Genomic DNA, 21,309 nt, shown 5'->3' with positions numbered 1-21,309 from the left:
TCTACTGCTGTAAATTATAACTGAGACCCGTCGCGCGGACTAGAATTAAAAAGCCGACGATCTCAAAGATGAGACCGGTCGCGGCGGAATTTTCGCTTTCTCGAGCATTATTGAATAAATATGGAAAGGCCTACGTGACATTCGTTCAAAATCCACGCGAATTATTTCCAAGTTATTCGGGATATTTTCAAAAAATGGACAGCCTTTATCTATACGGTAAATACCTGCACAACTGCCAGGGGCACGGCTAAGACGTCGCATACGAAATAGCGCGGCGGACGAGATGAGCATCCCGCGGGATCCGAAATTTTCCCTCATGAATAATTCCCGCGATGTTCCCCCGTGCATTCGTTTTCTCGAACGGGCTGAATGCATTTCAGAAATCCGAAAGCAGCGGTCAAGCCGTGACGCTGGCCGCCGAGTGTACAGAGAATTGAATCGCGTCGATCATTCGTTTTGACCTTCTTCTTCGGTTTATCTCCCTCTCTCTCTCTCTCATCAAAATTCGCCGAACGTACGCGTGACCGTCGTGGGACACGGACGAGAGTGTAAATGGGCTTTAAGAAGTTTATACATCTTGATGCCGGCAGGCATCGTCCAACAGAAGCTATATCTAAATTATGGACTTGGAAGGATATAGATCCCTCGAGATGGGAAACGACTTAGCTCTCAAAGTGGCCAACAGCGCTGTATATGAATTTTGAAACCGAATATATAGAGCACTGTGGCTACTATTTGATTTATGAATCAAGATTCACCATTATTTATCTTCCACATAACAATTTCCCAATTATCGAGAATGAATATTGCACACTTTTCGTAAAACTGATAATGGGTCGAACCAGACGTAAGGAATGAAATTGTAATCCTTCCATTACGGCCTCTCTTCTATTCATATTCTCGCAGCTCGCAAACCAAAGTACTCTGCAATATCGATACTTTTATCGATACTTTGCTAATGGCACTTAGTACACAATCATCAAATCTTCGGAGACGATCCTTCCGGCGGCGACGAACTACTTCGTCATTAATTTTGAGAGCATTCTCGATCGATATCGTCTTGTCTCCCGACTCGGAAAAGTTTCCAAATGCAATCGAACTCTACCATGTTAGCAATTCGCTAAAATTGTCGGGATGGATTTAGCATGGAGAAATTCATCCTCGATTGTCGTCGGACGAGCGGGTGCAATCTTTTTGCGGAAGAGACTTTTAAAATCTCGTACCGGCGCGGCGGTAGAAACGAAAATTAAATATCCGCTAAAAAGCGGACAGGGCGTTTCACAGGCGTGCGGTAGTGATCAGTTTGTCAAGAGAAAACGCTCGAGAGGGATAAGAGGGAAAAGAAGAGAAGCGGGTGAGAGGGCGACTGTCACACGAGGAGGGACGGTATACTCGCATTCAGCCATTCACCGGAGTCCACTTTTTTTCCACGCGCTCGCAACAGAATGCAAATCGAATAGGAGAGGGAATTTAAAATCCGCACGGTCCTGTTGACGAACCTGCAAATTAGTGCGCGAGCGTCGCCGACATCGACGCCCAGCGTCAGCGCCGCGCGGCGTTAATGAGATTCCACGTAGATGAAAGGGCCCTGGACGAACGTGGAATTAATGGAATTGTCGAGTCTACAGGACGAGGCTTCATCGATCCCTTTCCCGCGAAGCACCGGAAACGACCAGCCAACCGATGTTCTATCGGAACGTATCGAGGGACAACTGTAGTATCGGCGTGGCTTTCCTTCATTATATTCCGCCGGACAATCCACCGATTAACGGTCGTTCGCAGCGTGCGCGACCGTTTCCCGAAACGACCGGTCGCGAACGTGATTTGCATAGCCACCGATAAGAGAATCGATATCGCTACGTGACGATAATGCTAGGAAGGCCGGAAAGACCCGTGGACCTTGGCCGATTAACGAATCGAGGCGAATCGATTAATAAATCGATTAATAGCATTTGGGCGGTAATGAAAGCGGAACAATTTTCTCACTAAATTAGGAGGAGTCTGTAAATTCAGGAGGAAATTCCTTTTTACTTGATTTTTCACGAATATTTTAATATCTGTATTTGCTTTTAAAGTGTCTACTAATTTAAACTATATAATTTAAAACAATTTATAATGTAGATTGATATTATCTAAGTTGTATTAAAGTATCTAATGTTGTATTATTATTATAATTAGAGTGGAGAGCTTTTTAAGCTGACAGATTTTGTTAATTTTATATATTTCCATTAAAATTGATTGCTATCGAATTAATTCGTATTCAGTACAAAGGGTATGCAGTAAATCTATTTTGCATCATGGATTTTGAGAATTGGTCTTTTGTCTCGCGCTAATTACATCACTGAGAGCACAGCGTCTCTTAGCATCTCCATTTGCTATTACGCGGTGCGGAATACCGAAACGCTTCTCCGGAACGACTATGGAGCGTCATTTGCATCATCGATAAACGCGCATCGATAATGCCTCGTCGTTCCGGCGGAATCTCGCGCCGATCTTGGTCGATTTAATGGAACCAACAAATCCAATCGTAAACGAGTGAATTCCGTTTCCGTTTTGCCATTACGAAATCATCGACGCGGATAATTCGATCGTTAGGTACGCGAGCGAGCACGCGATAACGGTCTTCGAAAATATTTGCGCTGCATTATGGACCCGTATGTCCCCGCGCGATAGACCCGACAATCAGTACACTATGCTGTCACACCGCCGTAATTAGGTAAATGAAGCGGCCGTGAAGTGAATCGGACGCGAGCTTGTTTTTACGCACTCGGATGTGGGGCTCGATCAATAGGTCGTTCGCGACTATCATTGCCCTAACGCACGAACGATCAATTTTACGTAGTCCAAGTTGAACGATGTTATCTTTTCTAACTCGTTTAATCTGTGATCGCGGTTGATTCGCGTGTATAATTAATCGTCGAAGTCATTATAAGTCCATTATGTTTTTACCGCATCACAGTCGTTGATCTAGGAATCAATATTCTTTTGTAAAATCTTGATCAATTTAAATTGGTAAACATGTCCACTTAAATTAGCAATTTTGCTTCATCTTGCTGTGTGCCACAACGAAACGCTTTATTCGTAGCAAAACGACGTGATTTGCATCGCATCCGATAAGCGCGCGTGCCGATAACGCCATGTGTTGCCGCTAACGTTGATCGGCGAGGAACTTCGAGGACGCGAGCTGCGTAATTGAATCGACAAATTCGAATGAGCAACTTGGCTGGATCTGCCAACTTCTCGACGCTATGTTGAATCGCTGTCCGAATCCCCGCTGTTTGAGAAACTTATTATCTGTTTAGCAAGACAAAAGAAACGATATGCAACTATCTTTGTGATGGAGATATGCAATTATTTAGAATGCAGAATTTTTATAAAGAATTCTAGAATATTTGATGAAATATGTAAGCATTTTTTTAAAATTTGCATTGATTTTTAATTAATCTATGTATGTAGAGAGAATTAATATTTTGTCAGAGAAAGAGAGAGAGAGAATAGATTTGATTTTTTATTAAATATATTTTATGTGATGCTGGAAAAACGTTGTTTAAAATTTGAAGAATTTAATTACATAAATATCTTGATTCTTACTTTAATAATCTCTTTCGAAACATTGCAACAATTATTGTTATACATTACGATACACTAAAAAGATGTAAAAATGCAACAACGTATAATATGCAATCCTTGTTGTAAGGGTAGTTGCTTTGCGTCTCAGGGGTGGATTATAAGCTACCTTTGATCTGAAGGGATTAATAAGCGAGCTTTGTAATTACAGTTCCACTGCATTGCACAAGTGGAAGCGGACAAAATGCAATTATTTGTTTAACGATCGCGTTTTGTTGGCGCTTTGTAAATCGAACAGCCGTTTGTGCGTGATAACATCTGGTTTAGCATCCCAGGCATCTCGAAGACTGCTTTCGCGTTTAATTGTAGGAAGAACAATGTGCCTGTGTTATAACTACCTAAATATTCGTAGATCAAAGATAGCACGTGTAATGGAGCGCGGAGATTTGTTACGATCCTAAGCCGATTATTGGATTCGACGAACTCGATAGAATTGTATGAAGCCGATTAATGGTATTGGAAAACACAACGGTATCGCTGGAACTTCGACACGTTTGTACAGCGGGGAAAGATGACTCCGCTACACGATTATCCATACCGCTGAACTTTATTCTTCACAAGAGGCCGTTGCACGTTGTTTATTAACTTCAGCTTCCTCCTGCCACTTGTGTTTTATTTGGTTACTACTCGCAGTTCAGCCACTTCTTTAACTTTATAAATAGACCTATCTATCAGAAAAACCGAACAACACTACATTCTCCTTGACAAAAAGACGATATGTCACGAAGTGGTGACGCAACGTGATACTTAACATTATCCATATTCTATGTAAGAAAACTACGTTGCTATACATGCTTTATTTAATACATGCAATAATTGCAATTCAATATTAGAAATAATTTTGAACATTGACAATTTATCTCGCTAAGTAATCAAAATATTTAACCTTCTATTTTGTCGGATATAATAGAAGCTAAACGAGGAATAATTGATAATTATAACATAATTAATTATAACACCGTCAGATTCGCTTTCCCTTCAGGGCGTCCGTCTGACTCGTGCTAGGCACAACTCCTTACTTGAATCAAACGCTGTCAAGATACTAGAACATGAGGCTTACATACATTTCCGACAAGTTGGGCAGTTCTTCATTATTATCTTCCGCCGTAACACGCCGAACAGGTGTACAATTAGCAACCCTGCAGCCCTGCCGTCGACGTCACGTTTTACAATAGGGTATCGTAGTCGAGTAGGAAGATGATTATCGCGCGCGCAGATAAACCGAGCAAATTCACTACACGCGCCAACATTTTTCCCGCGTTGAAATGAGTGATCGATCGATCATGCGTTCATCGGTCATCGCCTGTATAGCGTAATCGGCGTCCGCCGCGATGAACTATTGTCGCCGTCGTCCAAACACGAAGACAGTCGCACCTGACCATCTATCTTATGACTATGCAGATTCGTCGCAAGCCCCGCTTTTCGTACGTCATGTTCCGACACGGCTCGGCGATCGATCGATTAGCTGCTGCTAGTGGTCATCGCTTGCCGCCGGGCCGCGTCGGTATTACGTGATTTGCATGCCCGCAGAGAGTTAGGAATATAAGTTGCTTCCTATGCAGTCGCTCTTCCAGAGTCACCGGAGCGATTAGCAACGCGAGTAATGGCTTTTACGGTCAGTTATGAATCTAAGATCGACTCTTCGTTTCTGTTGCTTATGCATGACTCTTCAGAACTTATACGCAAGTGTACGCAAGTGTGTGTATAGAATCTCAAGAACTTATATAAGTTTAGGAGAAGCATAGGTGACGCCAAAAGTTAACTAGTTCAGCAAACTTTAAATGAAACGACATTAAATTCATAATAATTTAAGTAGAATCTATAGATTTAAGTCGAAAAAATAGATTTGTCTGAGAATTACAGTAAAGGAAAAATACATAAGTTATTGCGCTCTCGTATATTCGCACAAAAGAAAGATCACAGAATTTTATTTATAAATAATATACTAATATTATACAAAAATTTATATTAAATTAATATTAAATATATATATTATGCAATAAATTGATCAACAATGCTGTCAAGTATAACGTTATTTATCTAACGTAATAATACTTCAAAATAGTAAACTTAAATAAAAAATTTGACGAAGCGCATAACAGGTCTATATCGCTCATAAATGCATGGATCTCATCCTTTCTTATGCACGCCGGCGATAACGTAAACCAAAAACAGGCCGGACCTTGGCCGATTAATAGCGGGACTAACTCCAGTGGAATTAGCAAACTTGGAAGTCAATTTGAATCGCCCACGAAGACCGCAAAGTCCATGATCGAAGCGGCTAAACTTCGAAACTCGTGGCAGTAAGTTATTGTTGGCGATTAAGCTAAAGCATGCCGCATTGATGCTCGTCCGAGATGTTGTTCCGAAGCGTAAAGAAAAATACAACTGGGGAAGTACGGAATAGCATGGAATAACGAAGACGGATTATCATGAGTGTTGCGATAACTGAAGCGGGAGACAGTTGTTCCACCTATACAATGTAGGTTCTCCAATAAATATGTATTAGAAGGAATTTTTATACGCGAAAGTAGGATACGATAATATATTACACTCGAATCGCAGAGCAGTGATTGCGTACATTGTGTGTTATTTATTTTATTATTTACATCGATTATTGCATACTTCACAGTGACGAATTTGTTAATCTTTCAACGTTTATCTTCAACATTTGAAAAAATTTATTGCATGGAAAAACGTGGAAAAACGACGGAGATGAAATATTAATTTTTGCAATGTGCTTCTGTTTGCCATCATAAAAATCCGCCACCTCGGTGTTCTTTATATTCATCGGCGCGGACAAATTTGGTCGCGAAATTCACGAGACACAAGAGCGACTTCAAACTGAAAAATGCTGTGCGTAGGACAGACCCGCCGGGTGATTTTATTTGTGATTTGTTCGCGATTCAGCCTGACGTCGCACAAAAGAATAAATGCACGCCGTGCTTCTGGTAAACCGTGGCTATCTCGACGTTGTAAAAGCGAACGAAAATTTTTTCACCGTAATTTCTCTATGTCCAGCATTTCGTCACAAATGTGTGCTCCGTTAATTAAAGATTATTATCGCGAAACACACATGCCTTTTCAGCTTTTTTAAAAGATATTAGAATATTGCACGCGCCACTTATCTTTCAAAAAAAAAATTTTTTTAATGAATTATTCTTGAAGTGAGATTATACAATATACGTATTTATCTTTTGCATATATAATCGGTTTTTCTTCGGCCAAATATAAACGGCATTGATTCTACAAGCATATGACTTTACTTAGCCACGAATATTACAAAACTGCAAAAATTTAATGACATAGAAATATAAAATTAATCGTAAATTAAAACGATTAATGCATCGAAAATGGATACTTTCAATATCATTTTTTGTACATAATTGACCCTAAAAAATATCTCGGTTCTCAATATATAAAAAAAAAGAGCGATAGCCCTCGCGATGGACCAAAGAGTTAATCTCGCGCCGCGCTATAACGGCCGCGTTAATTCCACTCGCATCGGCGCGAGCTACGTGCCCATTATACAGGATAATTGGATTTTTATCCAGATATGGATCATCAGCACGCCTGTCTGAACCATGATAGAAAGATCGTCGGAAAAATGGTCTACATCGCGCCGAGCGCGCGCGCGCTGCCGGTTTTATTCGCCGCGGCCCGGCTTCGCCTTTTTACATTCTGCGCCGCGGCACAAAAGAATAAATATACGTACACCCACCTCTCGCAGAATTCGCGGAGATCTCGACAATACGCGAATGCGGATCCCGGCGCTCCTTCCGTCCTGGACGCGCCACAATGGGCCAGCTGCGGTGGATCTTTTCGAATTAAATCCCATCCTAATAAAATGTCTTTGTATGCGTGCGTAATCCCCTTTCGCGACAAAAAGCAAGGGCCGCTTGAGTAGATTAGACTTTACGCAAGTACGCCTCTGCGATTTGATAAAGAAATCCGGATTGTAATGCGTTCATGACAAATCGGCTGAGCCGAAGAGTATACTCACGCGTTTGTTCTTATTTGCAGCAAATTTTCCTTTGACTTGAAAGAATTGACTTTGAATGGATAATGAGAAGAATCAGCTGAGAAGAAAGCTGACTCGAATCGGATCGGAAGACACTCTCTACATTCGTAAAAACAGCTTTTTATATTTTTTCAGCGGTGCGAGCTGAGCGACGGTAGTCGCTTCCGCCTTGCCAGCTCAACAAGCACCTTATTTTCTTATACTCGCCCCGCATCACCGTCCCTCTTCATTCCATAGAATACACTTTCGGCAAATCCGACCGACAGGCGACGACTTTTCTCGTTTGCGCTCGTTCTTACCGCCGCGGCGTCCCTGCGTCGGATGCGACCGCCGGCAACCGGGAAGATAAGTCCTTGCCGGGAGTGCCAGAAGTAAATCGTGTTTGCTCACCTCGTCTACGACAACGCTCCGCGCTGAAGGGTGGCCGGTTTTCTTCTTCGTTTGAGCCCCTTCTCCGACCCCTCGCCGTTCCGCCGCTTCCCGCTTTTAGTCCTCTTACACAACGAGAAACGACAATGGCTGCGAGGTATCGCACCGGCGAATGACGTAGCGACGTTCGCCTTTTACCGTTTGTCGCCGACGGCTATCCGCAAATACCATTGAGCAAATGCGCGAGACGGACGGCAAAGCGGCTCTCCGCAAGTGCGGATGCTCGAAAATATTGGATGTAGATATTTGAGAAATACGTATCGGAACGACTCGATGCTCTTTTTCGAGGAGTATTAGATAATCGTTTGCTTTGCAGCGAGTAGTCGTACTGATTTTTATGCTACAAGGTATCGAGTGTAAGGTAATACCAGAGTGTCAGCTGACTGAGATGGCTGACTAAAAACATCCATGCCCGATATTTTTGAGGATCCTTATCTGGGTCGTGTTAAAGTATCGGATATCCTTACAAGAGCCCCAGCTTTATGGGATTGGGGTTACCACGATCATCTTTCATCTTTTTATTTTATCTGCGCGGGGCATGTGGAACGGTAGTTGGCTATAATTGCCGCATATTGCAGTTACCGCCTGATGACGTCTGCGCACATTTCGAGCGATTATTTCGGCAAACAGCAATTTGTAACAAATAAAACGATGATCTTTCAGATTTTTTACTCCTCCTTGCATTTTTTTTGTTTATTTAATGGCTTACACGTCCGTTTGTTGTAATCGCGATTTCTTTTATTTTTTCACGGACGAGAGAAAAGGAAAGAGAGAGAATGGGCGAGCGGGCGGGCAAAAAGCCGACCCTGAGTTAAATCCGGAGGTGCGAAAACACCGGTAGCGAAAAATGAAAGATTCAGGAAGTCCGCGGGCGCCAGATTAATTCAATATTTTGCAATGCTAACGTGTCGCTGGTCTTGTAAATCTTCAACGAAAACTACGACGGCACGCCGAGAGACGGAGGAACTTTGGACATTTATTTTTGAGAGAAACATCCTGCACCCAAGAGAGAAAACGGCGGGCACCGTCGCCGTAACATCCGGCGAAAAGCACATGTGCAAAACTGGATTCCCCGGCAATCCTGTTGCAGATCTACTGCAGATTGCGGCGCAACTGCCGAGATTAAGAAAGTTGAGGACATTAAGAAATAGTTTCATCCACGTATATCACATTTCTACGTGCGACATTTGCCAACTAATTTTTTTTTATAAAGAGATGTCAATATTAGATTGCGTATTTATAACGAAAGTGAGATGAAAGAAGTTTAAATAAAATTTCTTTAAATATGTTTGTATAGAGATTCGCGAAGCAACATAATTTAAGAAACAAGTTAAGATTTTTAGAGCGGATTAAGTATCAAAATACTTTTACGCAAGTTCCAGAAGTTATATTTTTGTGCAGTTTTAATAACGCCGACGTTGAATCTATCGATTAATCTTGTCGTAAAATACCCCGGCATTCTGTAAATTCTTAGTAATTCTTGTAAATTCTTAGAATCTGCGTGTTATTAATCTACTATATACAATCCTTCTCTTTACGAAACGTTGCGCTACTGTCATGTCATCAACGTCGTCTGTTCCTTTGGCCCAATTTGCGTTGATTATGCGGCATAATTTAATTCAAGGGGCAATTTAAAAAGTTTCGTCCGGTGGTATAAAACGAAACGAGCCCACGAGAAAGGCGATTCGCCGGCATCACGGCTTGAAAATAATGAGGCCGTCGTCGTTTGAAACTTTTCTCTCTCTCTCTCTCGTTGATCCACGTGTATGCCAAATCGGAAAGGTTTTCCCCGAAAATTATGAAGTTGTTTTCCCGGAACTCTCCGCCGCCGCTCTTGCGAGTTTTTCACTCGCGGAAACGCGGCGACTGGTTTGGGAGACGGCGGCGACGGGGGTGGCACGCGTCCCGTCGACCTGAAATTTACGAGCAGAGTACGACTTCTTTGGAACACGCCCCGGGGGTAAATTATTTCCCTCCGGGGGCCACCGTTGCTTCCCGATGTTGCATCGGTATATATACGAATCCCGAAAAGTCTCTTACCGTTTCTGCATTTCGACTGCGAAGGGGTAACTTACGGTAACTGCCACGAACGATCCGCGATTGCCCTTCCAAGTCGCATTCGCATTTGCTGTTATCGGATTCTGTCATTTAACTCGCCTAATTAAATTATTTCCCTTAATGGAAACGTATCTGAGATCGCCGTTACGATTCGGATCGCTTGGCACTTTACGTTTGTAATATCCATTTCAGACTGGATCTCCGCAAATTGTACTTCTGTATTTTAACGTGAAATTCGCTCGGTAAGTTCCTTGCCCGGACGATGAGTTTGAATTATCGTGATAAATTTATAAAATACTTATATTCTTTAATATTCTTGAAAATTATCAAGAAGTTAGCTGTAAATAAAATGGAGGGAAGATGTAAAGGAAGTGCTTTCCTGATTATAATATTCGCTGGGATACTGAACAACGTTTTACTTGATTAAACGATTTACTAAAGAATCTGTTTGAACACTGATACACTTTGCTTCCAAACTTTAATAACTTGAATTTGAGATAAAATTACAGCAGTTAATTAAACCAGGTATACGCCAATCTCATTTTCAGAAAACTAATTTCTTTTCTTACAATGCAATTTACCGCCTGAATCCTTTTTCATAAAGGCGTAGCCTTTGATTGAGATAATAAGTCATTAATCATTTAGCTTGAGCATTAATTATACTCCACTTGCATGCTACTGTATTATTACAGGTATCGCAGAATGAATATTGTGTTATCCAAGTATATGAAATATTTATATTTATATTAGTTTCGCAACGATTTACAAGACAAAAAAAAATGGAATAAATTTGTATAATCTTGAGTTTATGTGAGAGATTAAGTTCGAAAAGCCAACGAGTTTCAGGCAGGTAGTGTGTATTATCGATTAACATTAATCCCAGCCAATATAGGGTACTAGATATACCGTATTAACGAAGCTTGGCAACGTGCGTAGAAAACGAAAGCGCCGATAACGATAAAAGCTCTCGGCGATTCGTCTCGGATCAATAGCGTCATTCAGCACGACTAATACCGCGCAATATCGAGGCACTACGACAAGCGCGTCAATTTTATCTCTCCACTCCGGATTAATTAAACTTAATTCAATCTTCATCGCCGGGACGAGACAAGAAAGTTTTCTGTCGCGGAAATAAGGTGAACTTTTAAAGACGCGAACTTTGTGATATAATTAACGAAACTGCCGGTGTGCCGGTGTACAAATTTCGAAGTCCTTCGGTATCATCCCGGGCACGTACGCGCGCCAGGTTTTCATCGTTTCGCGATTGGGCCCAGTATGCCGATCGATACTTCTGAATTTCGCTTTCGGATTCTTCGCGTGACGTGTGCGCGCGCGGTGCGCTCGGGCGGCGAGCTCGATTGTTAGCCAAGAACAAAAGAGCCGCATCGAGGTGGTTCGTTATGACAGTTCGTTAGCCCCGTAAATTGGCTAACTCGCCGTTAATGGGCGGTTACCAATTATCGAATCGATTACGTCGGTAAATTATCCGGCATTCATTAGTTAACTCGAATTTTCTGCCGCGCGCGCGTACTCGAGCCTGCCGGCCCGCGCTCGGGGGACAATCGTGAGGCACGCCGATACAATCTGTTAATGCGAAAATAAAGTCAGTTATAACGCGTAACCCAATAATGCTCATCTAATTATAAAACTATTACATTGGATTATTCGTAGCTCTTAACTCTCGCGAACGCGTCGACTCGCCACAGTGTCGTTGCACTGTGCTCAAATCATTTATCTTCATTGCTGCGCGAAACAAGTAAATTGCGCATTAATAGGATAAGTGCTAAACTAGTGTTAACTACACTAGACGAAACATGTGCGAGTCTGGTGAATTTCGCTGAGATTTCATACCCAAATGTTGCAATTACATATTACAATGTTCGATACGTGCAAACCTAGTCTTCTCTTCCTAGCGCAGCTCTCTGATAACATTGAAATTTTTATACAATTTTTAGTATCTCTATTGTAGTAATTAGAAGTTTAAAGAAATATTTATTTTCATCACTTTGTACTAACAAATGCCACGAATTTTCATGTACACAAACATGTTGTGTGTCGAATTATGATTTTGCATTGAAAAGATTTTGCATAGAAGCAGTCTGTCATTTCAATATACCAACGCGCTGAATGTTTATATGATTAGAACGGTCCTGAATGTTAAACACAAATACGAAGCAACTATTGCTGATATTGATCCGCATGGACCTCTCTCTCTTTCTCTCTCTCTCTCTCTCTCTCTCTCTCTCTTTCTCTCCTCTCTACCGAATCCTAGTTTTCTAGCTATGTCTACGCTGCATGTAAAATCCAAAACTGTTTGCCGTATCGATCGAATGGTGTTTACCAGTTTTTAATAACAATATTATAGACAGCGATTGCACAATGTTCTATTGTTCTTTTCTCTTTCTCCTTGTTCGCCCAAGTTACGTTCATATTGTGGAAAGCAAAGGGTTTGGGACTATTTGGCAAATATTCATATATTCAGAATAGTTCTAGCTCTAGTATCGAAACAGTATCTAACATTTACTAATGCATCAAATATTTACTGTTTACCGCGCGCTATCGTCTATTGTCGATGATTTGACATAATCACTCCAGTTTGAACATGGTCACTAACAGCTAAAGTAAACGAACGGAGTGATTTATTTAGGAGTAATAAATATCAGCGATTTAGTCTCGATATGCTACAAATAACAGATAGCGTAACTTCACGCTCGTCCGTTGAATATTTATTTCATCGCGACTTTACGAGCGAAACACGTTTTCCATTTCCCCAAATCTGCTAAAAAAAAGTCGCGCACAGACTTATCATTGGCAGGCAGCATATTTCTTGTACTCTTCTTTTTTTCAAATCGGAGTGCATCTCCAATAAATTTGATATCTGCACCACCTCTTTACGACGCGACAGGATATGAGAGAAATCCATCGGTACGATCGACGAGAGAAGCTTCGCCAGTTTATTTCCGCAATAAAATCATTTTATCGCACGCGGGACAGAAGTATGGCCTGTCGATTTTTTTTTGCGATTGGAAGGATATACTAAAAATAAAAATTTTGATAAGGATAAAATGCAGAATAGGACAGCTTGATGTTGCTGGGATATAATTTATAAAAAAAAAAAAAAAAAAACAATAAAATCTGAATACGTCAATGAAAACGCGCATATTATACGTGTAATTGCTTTATTATTCGCGAAGCATTCGAAATGTTACATAAATGGAATTTCGATATAAAATATCTCAGTTCTATCGTTTAACAATACCGAACGTCCCCATTGGGCTACTTCTTTTATCGATATTCCATTTTACTTCTATTTACTATGGCTCCCACTTTAAACATCTGATACACCATTCGGATTGAAATTGTCAAAATGCATGTTGACGGCTGTATCTCATGCGAGTAGCATTTGCGTCTAAATATTTGCAGTGAAATATTTGCGCTGGCAGGAAAAGCGAGAAAAAGACTGCCGAAAGTATCGGCTACACCGACGAGAAAGATGAAAGAAAGAAAGAAGGAGAGAGAAGGGAAATTTATTCCATTTTAAAGAACACGTTAACTCCGGGTGCGGTGCTTACCTTATATATAAGCGCCGTAAGAATAATGCGTACCTAAGCGAAGTTTGCGAAAGTCCACATTCCTCTACGTTCAATTCTTAAGTAAAAAGACCCGGAGGCGATTAGCAGAATATATATCCCTGCAGTTTTAATGGTATCCGGAAGTGATAAACGTAAAATGTATCACATATTTGTAAAAATTGCACTACTATGGTACTATATATCGCTTACAGAATTAAAAAATGGTGCATGTATTACAACGTTTGTATTATTCTATATAAATCGCTCAATATCAAAATAATTACAAAAATCCTTTATTTTTTCTTTTTATTGCATTTATTGCAAAATTCCATTTATGAAAGTATTAAAAATGCTCGGATAATTTAATAAAGTTTAAAATTTAATAGAGTTTTAAACAAAACTAGTAATTCATATCTCTAAATTATGAGCTACTCATAGTTTTCGTAATAAAACGAAATGTTTTAACTTTGAATAATATTAATTTGGTTTTAATTTTTCGAAAAGTTTACTTCGCCGAATATTAATTGCGATCTTATAATAAATGATTGATATGTTTTCAGGTACAAAGTGGAGGTGGCCGGCAAATCTTTACCGGTGTTGACGAATCTTGATAAGGGTCGATATGGGGTGTTGATCTTCGAAAATCTAAACAAGTACCTGCAAATGGACAAATGGAATCGCGAGCTGCTGGACAAATATTGCAGGGAATATTCAGTTGGCATCGTGGGTTTTGCGCCACCCGGAGAGGAGAGTCTAGTTGGTGCTCAGCTGAAGGGCTTTCCACTTTTTATACATACGAATCTAAGATTGAAAGTGAGTTGTTAGCTTTACATATTCAAACTCCGTAGCACTAATTATAATAATTATTTTATGTTTTGTGAACATGATGGTAGAAACATCATTTCAATAACAAAAGTGAAAATTTTTAAGTTTCTCGTTTTTACGAAGTTTACGAAGTTTACCATGTTTTCGAAGCACTTTTTTTATTTAATTTATTTAACTTTACCAAACTTATGACTAATACTGTTTGCAGACCAAAATAATCTGTCACAATTTCATCCTAATTTAATTATCGAGAGTGAAATATACGGATTGTAATATAAAGATGTCAATGCTTTTATCATGTAATAAAAAGATATCTTTTCTTCTATAATCAATACTAAAGATAAAACGCAAAAGCCACGAGTGTGGAAGACGTCTAGCAATCTTCCTGGTTGCAATCAAGTTTATATCGCAGAAACTTATCGAAACGAGAAAAAGAGACCCTCGTAAAATGGTAATAAAAAACAATCCCCACAACGTTAGGGCTGCCTACTATAATAAGACAATCGATATTATATCGGTATTATATCTCTTTTTTTTCCTCTAAAAAGCACCAAATGCATTTGTACTGATTTGTACAACGCTGTAATATATATTCTTGAATTATTTATGTTGAATAATTAAGTGCTTAATTTTGCGATATCAGCTATTCACACCTTCTTATTACCATAACGTAATTATCGTAACGTGAAGTAAGTTTCAACCGTCTTAAAACTTCGGACCATCGATCGTACCGTGAACGCATGGCATATCTCGTGAGTAATGCTACTCGTAAAGAAAGCAGAGAGTTCGTGAAATTAACGTTGTGCATGCTCATCAAGTGCGGCCGTCGAGTCCAAAGTATGTCATTTTCCCTTAAATAACGCATAACCGCAATGCGATTTCATCAATCTTTTCGATGTATTCAAGCGAATATTTAGGCTAATTTTATTTCATACATAAACCACACAAAATGAGCTATTTCAACTGTATAAAAAAATGTAATTTAATGTCTAGAATATTTCAAAGAACTTTTTTGGGCTTTGATTTAATTTTCTTCTACAGTCCATGAATATATATTCTATGAATTTTGAAATATATTTTTCACATAATGTATATATCATTGTTACATTGTACGATCTTGCATATTTTATGTAGATTATTATCGCGTGTGACATTTTGAATGTAAAATCACGATTTACTATCGTACAACTTTAGCCCGAACAATTCTCTTTCAACAAAGCAGTAAAACGCGCGTGATATGCCCGAAAATTTGATTTCTCCTCTGTAGACGAGGGAATCTGGCATGATGAGCGAAACTTTTGTGCGGGCCGCATAGAATCAGGTCGCTCTTTCTTCCTTCAGGATGCTCAGCTGAATGCGGCGTCTCCCATTCTTCGATTAACCAGATCGGGGGAAACGGCCTGGGGACCACTTCCTGGCGGTGACTGGACTATTTTTCAAGCCAATCACAGTACCTACGAGCCGCTCGCTTGGGCGCACCGAGACAGCCTCGACTATCCGGCCAACAAAAGTCCCCTGGCCACCGTCATCCAGGTGAGCTGTTCACTTTGCTTGTTGAACATTCCAGTCACGTGTCTCTTCTCGGACAACGCGGACGACTGTGGAATTAATGCACTCACTTACGCGTACATACACATTACAGCTCGACGAACGACAGAACGTTTAAATCATTTGGTTGATCGCGCAACTCAACTTAACGCACTGCTGCGTCGGAAGTTTGTTTAGTTGCAAGAAGCTAATAGAAGTTTCGCGGCTGAATCGAAGGGTGAGATGCTACCGCGATAAACATCGAGGTCGTAGACCCCGTGATATGGTATCAAGTCAAAAGTTACATCATCTTTGAACATCACCTTTGAACTCTGATCCCTATTATACTTACATAAAGCTCCGAGAGCTCATTCTTTGGGGATCCTTTATTAACTCACGCCGCTCTGTGCGCCTGGCTCTTGCCTTCTCAGACACAAGGATAATATCAAAAAAACAAAAGCGCACGTGGAATTTCCGGAGAACGAAATTCTTTATTTTGAAAAGGTACGCGAAATTAGAACTCCGTGAAAGTGGTAGGAAAAGGAAGAAAGATACGAACAATTTGCGAAATAGTTGCACTCAACATTGCACTCGACAGACATGTGGGACAAAATTTCTTCTCGTACAGGAAACCTCTGATTCTCCCGAGAGCTCGTTTTATTACTACAGATATCGCGAAGCGTCGCGATTTTAGTGTCCCTGATCTTCGTTGTTTGAAGGAAAATGTCGCGAGTAAGACGACGAGACGCGCAATTCGAGCGCGATTATTTTTAACGATGATTTCTGACTTCTGCTATGTCGGTACAAAGAGTAATTAACATAAACAAAGTCATTACGACGCGACTCTAAGATATATTGTTTAAATACTTGTTTCTTTTTTTTTACGCGAAGAGGAAAAATCCTCAGCTTGGACGCTTTTAAAGAGCTATTTCTTACCCTCACGATTCTCGAGTGCGACGCCGAAAAAAAGGGACCGGCCAGTAACGCAGAATTTTCCTGATACACCACTTCACTTCGCGGTTGCGTGTAACGAAGGGAAGAAAAGAAGAAAGGCAACCGCGGTGAGAAACAAGAGGCTGAGTGGCTGTGTAAGATTCTCCCCGCTCGCAAGGGATGGAACAAAAGGAGAGTCTGGAACAATACGCACAGTGTGATTTCATCCCGCGCTTACACCGGCACGAGTATTCCTGTCGAGGAGAGAAGTATCCTACAGGCTCCCTCGGATCTGACGCAATAAGAGGACTCGTCCCTCTTCCACGTTAACCCTTAGCCGATGTGATAAAGTTTTATGCGCTCTCACCAGTCAGTAACTATTAAATTCCATTCGTGCCATTTGCTTAATGCCAAAAGTAGCTTTCCATGTTTTCTACTGCTTTAAGAAAATCTTATTCTTTACCTTATTTTAACTTTAAAGCAATACTTTAAGCAAAGACTTAAATTTATTTAATACGTTTTTTTTTATGAATATTGGAACTTTTATAATATATCTTGTCAGAAAAGAACGATTTCTTTCCGCTATACTTTCATCGTTAATTTATTTTGCATGAATGAAAATCGCGAATGTGCGCGTATGTACGCAGCTTTCTCATTCAGCTTCCTACATTTTTTCCTTCCGCCGTTTCTCTCGTCCTGACGATTCTTCCTGGCCTGCCCCGGACTGCCAGCGGCGGCGCCGGAAAACGAAAACAAATGTGGAATTTCCGCGATACGGCTCGTGGCCACGTACACAGAGGCGAAGGTGAAAAGCAAGAGAGGAGGACGAGAGAAGGAGAAAAAGAAAGAGAAAGGGATACGGAAGCAGGAGGAAGAGGGAGAGAGAGAAAGAAAAAAGGAAAACGACGGAGTGGAAAGGATCCGCCGTCGGCGGAGGTAAACTGAAACAATTCGTAAAGCCGTCCCGGCCAGCGTTTACATTCCTGCAGGAATTCGCAACTACAAGATTCCGGACGTAACGGACATGAAGGGGAGAAAGAGGGATGCGGGACGACACGGAACGATGGAGCGCGGAAAACGTGGGCACATAGACGCCCGAAGGAGGCACCGAACGACCGAATTGCAGATGATATAAAGGAAACGGCACTTACCTGACAGACACACGAGATATCGTCCAATATAACGACGAGGGCGAATGCACACTGTATCGTTGATGTTTTGCGCGCGCTGTCTCGACGCGTCGTTTTTCCGCCCACCCGGCATGCATATCTCGCATTCGACCGCATTTGTCTCTGTACCGGCGAAACAAAGCTTGCAGGATATGCGAGAAGTTTTTTTGTTAACTTTCCTATCTCTACAGTATCAATCGCGACAGCGCTATATATTTTATTTTGTATCAATTTAACTTGATAAGAATAAACTTAGGGATGAAGGATTAACTTGTCAAGGATAAATATGTGAAATTATTTCTCCGTTTTTTTTTGTTTTTTTTTAACATTTAGAAATTCAAATAAGTTCTAATTTTAGAAGTTTATAGCTCGAAATTTGCCGTTAACATTTTTATTTCTCAGACCGCCCCGGATTAATCAAGAAATCTCATTAAACGGCGAATGCGAGTTTTGAGTCGTCTCGTATAAAACAGTAAAATCGCGTAATAAAATGCCTTGCGGTGCGCGGTAAATTGGGTCTCCGCAGCAGGGCAATTGTATGCGACGAGATAAAAATGCGCCGTCGACCGAATTCTTCGTTTAATTGGCCGGTGAATTTCGCCCGTCGTAAATAATAGGACGAAGTTTGAAAAAGCGCCTCGACATTGTGCGGCGATTCCCACGACTCGGGACGCGTTTCGCATTCGCGACGGTCGAAAAATATCTCCGCTCGTCATCCCCGTCGCGTCGTTGGCGCTATTCGACCTGCTCGACGGCGAGGACCGACCCCCCGAAACGAAATAAATTGGCGGTTCCAATGGCGGCAAATGAAGTGGATCCTACAGTCACTCATTAATCGAATAAGCCTACGGCTGATTGGCGTCTGATTTAATCACCTGGCTACCTGCGCAGTCCGCGTATCTATTCCTGCGCCCATCCTCTCGCATGACGGGATTATCCATGAGATTATTATTGTTGTTTACTACTAACAAGCTCGGTTCATAGCCGAAGCTAACGCGGAGTTGCCGGAGAGTTTCTGTTGAACAATGCAATTAACACGTAGAACGTTCGCGCTTACTCGCCATGCTCCGCTGTGCTCGTCCATTGAGAGAAAAATAACGATGCTCGTTAACACGCGATGATTAGGTCGACTGACTGTGCGTTCATGTATAAAGGGTGCCGGAAATCCACGCCACCCTTGTGAATAGCAGAAACTAAGAACAAAGCAGTATAGCAACACAAATATCAGAAATTAGAACGTAATTGAATATCGGTGTGTGTTATTAAATAACAAATTTATAATCAGTGTAGTTTACCTATACAGCAAGAAGCAAGTAATTCTGAACTAATTGTACATATGCGTGAAAAAGGATGAATTAAGAAATAGATTTTTTAGATCTGATAGAAATATTTAATTTCAATGCTTATTATTTGTTTAATAGGATCATGGCAGGTACGACGGAATTCAGAGGGTTCTTTTCGGCGGTGGATTGCGATTTTGGCTGCACAAGTTGCTGCTACTGGACTCATTGTCTTATTTGTCGCACGGGCAATTGAGTCTCAGTTTAAATCGTATGATCCTGGTAGACGTCGACGATATATTCGTCGGGGAGAAAGGCACTAGACTGAAAAAAGACGACGTAATGGCGTTGCTGGCCACTCAACAGAGAATTCAAGCTCTGGTGCCGGGGTTCAAATTCAATTTGGGGTTTTCCGGGAAGTATTTTCATCACGGGACGGCGGAGGAGAATTTGGGGGACGATATGCTTCTGGAGAACGTAGACAGGTATTTAAAAATTGATTAGAATCGAAAATTTTACGATTAATCCTAATATTAATTATATAAATACAGTAAATATTACATTAATATAAATAAAAAAATATATTAAGATATTAATTAATTGATAATTATATTTATTATTCTATATTGTAAAATTAAATACATATTTACGTAGCATTAAAGATGTATAATTATAACAGTCATTACTGAAACCGTCATTAAACAAATTTTATGATTATAAAGTTTACATAAAATTCATAATATAATTAAATTTCCAGTTTTGCGTCCTTATCATTTTGTATAACGTCATATTTATTATAATGCTACTATAATCACCGTGACAAAACTTTATAATGTTAATTAATTATCGTAATTAATTGTAATTAATTGCGGTGGTCGATATTGAATAAAAATACAAAGAATATTTTTGAACTTATCGAAGGAAAACATACAAACATGTTTTATGTTCTATAAAAATATCTGTAAAAATCTAAAATATCATGGGTTTTCAGATTTACGTGGTTTTCCCACATGTGGAATCATCAACAACCGCATCTATACGAGAATGTAACTCATCTACAATTGGACATGGCACTGAACAAACAATTCGCAAAGGACCACGGTATACCGACCGGAAGCGGATACAGCGTAAGTCCGCATCATTCCGGCGTTTACCCGGTCCACGAAGGCCTCTACGAAGCGTGGAAGCGGGTATGGAACATCAAAGTTACGAGCACCGAAGAGTATCCGCACCTGAGGCCAGCTCGTTTGAGACGCGGCTTTATTCATCGTAATATTATGGTATGAAATCATATAATCAGTATTACTCTAAAACAAACATTGCTGTGCAAGTATCGTGCGATTTGTGTGCAAACATATTGGAAATATTATTATTTATGTCGACTGGTGGATGAATGTGATTGAATATTAGTTTATATTTGATATGTGAAAACCTCGATTTGACTGCAAACTAATTTACATTTAAATATTAAATGCGTAATCGGTCGTAAAATTTCGTCGATAATTAATTAAAGTACCTATTTACTTATAGATATATGAAACGCAACAATGTTACATTATTTAATTAGAGACAATATGTAAATCGAGCATGAGCATTTATTAAAAGTTAAATTTTTATTTTCAAATTATTTTGTACGTTAATTTTTTTAAACATTTTATTGGATTTTTTATTGGATATATCATTCATAAATTCAACACGTGTCGTCTGATATAAAATGTTCCTTTTATGTACTCAAGGTTCTACCGAGGCAAACTTGCGGCCTTTTTACTCACACAATTTTTATCGAGAGGTATCCAGGCGGAAGGGAAAAGCTGGACGAGTCGATACAAGGTGGCGAACTTTTCCAAACGATCGTATATAATCCAGTG

General features: G+C 40.3%; 1 protein-coding gene across 3 annotated transcripts in view; it reads left to right on the top strand.

Moving 5' to 3' along the window:
* Positions 1 to 21,309, top strand: part of sfl (N-deacetylase and N-sulfotransferase sfl) — a 236,944-nt gene that overhangs the window by 210,538 nt on the left and 5,097 nt on the right. For 2 of the 3 annotated variants that reach the window (XM_067351321.1, XM_012374430.2), the window contains 5 exons: positions 14,268 to 14,520; positions 15,874 to 16,065; positions 19,583 to 19,926; positions 20,433 to 20,721; positions 21,178 to 21,306. In XM_067351321.1, coding sequence (XP_067207422.1) covers positions 14,268 to 14,520; positions 15,874 to 16,065; positions 19,583 to 19,926; positions 20,433 to 20,721; positions 21,178 to 21,306 — 1,207 coding nt within the window. Of the gene's footprint in view, positions 1 to 14,267; positions 14,521 to 15,799; positions 16,066 to 19,582; positions 19,927 to 20,432; positions 20,722 to 21,177; positions 21,307 to 21,309 lie in introns of all 3 variants that reach the window. The other variant, XM_012374431.2, reaches the window with a different exon arrangement.

Source organism: Linepithema humile, chromosome 3 (assembly GCF_040581485.1).
Source record: "Linepithema humile isolate Giens D197 chromosome 3, Lhum_UNIL_v1.0, whole genome shotgun sequence".
NCBI lineage: Eukaryota > Metazoa > Arthropoda > Insecta > Hymenoptera > Formicidae > Linepithema > Linepithema humile.
The sequence above is the reverse complement of the archived record's forward strand: the minus strand, read 5'-3'. Positions and strand labels throughout refer to the sequence as shown.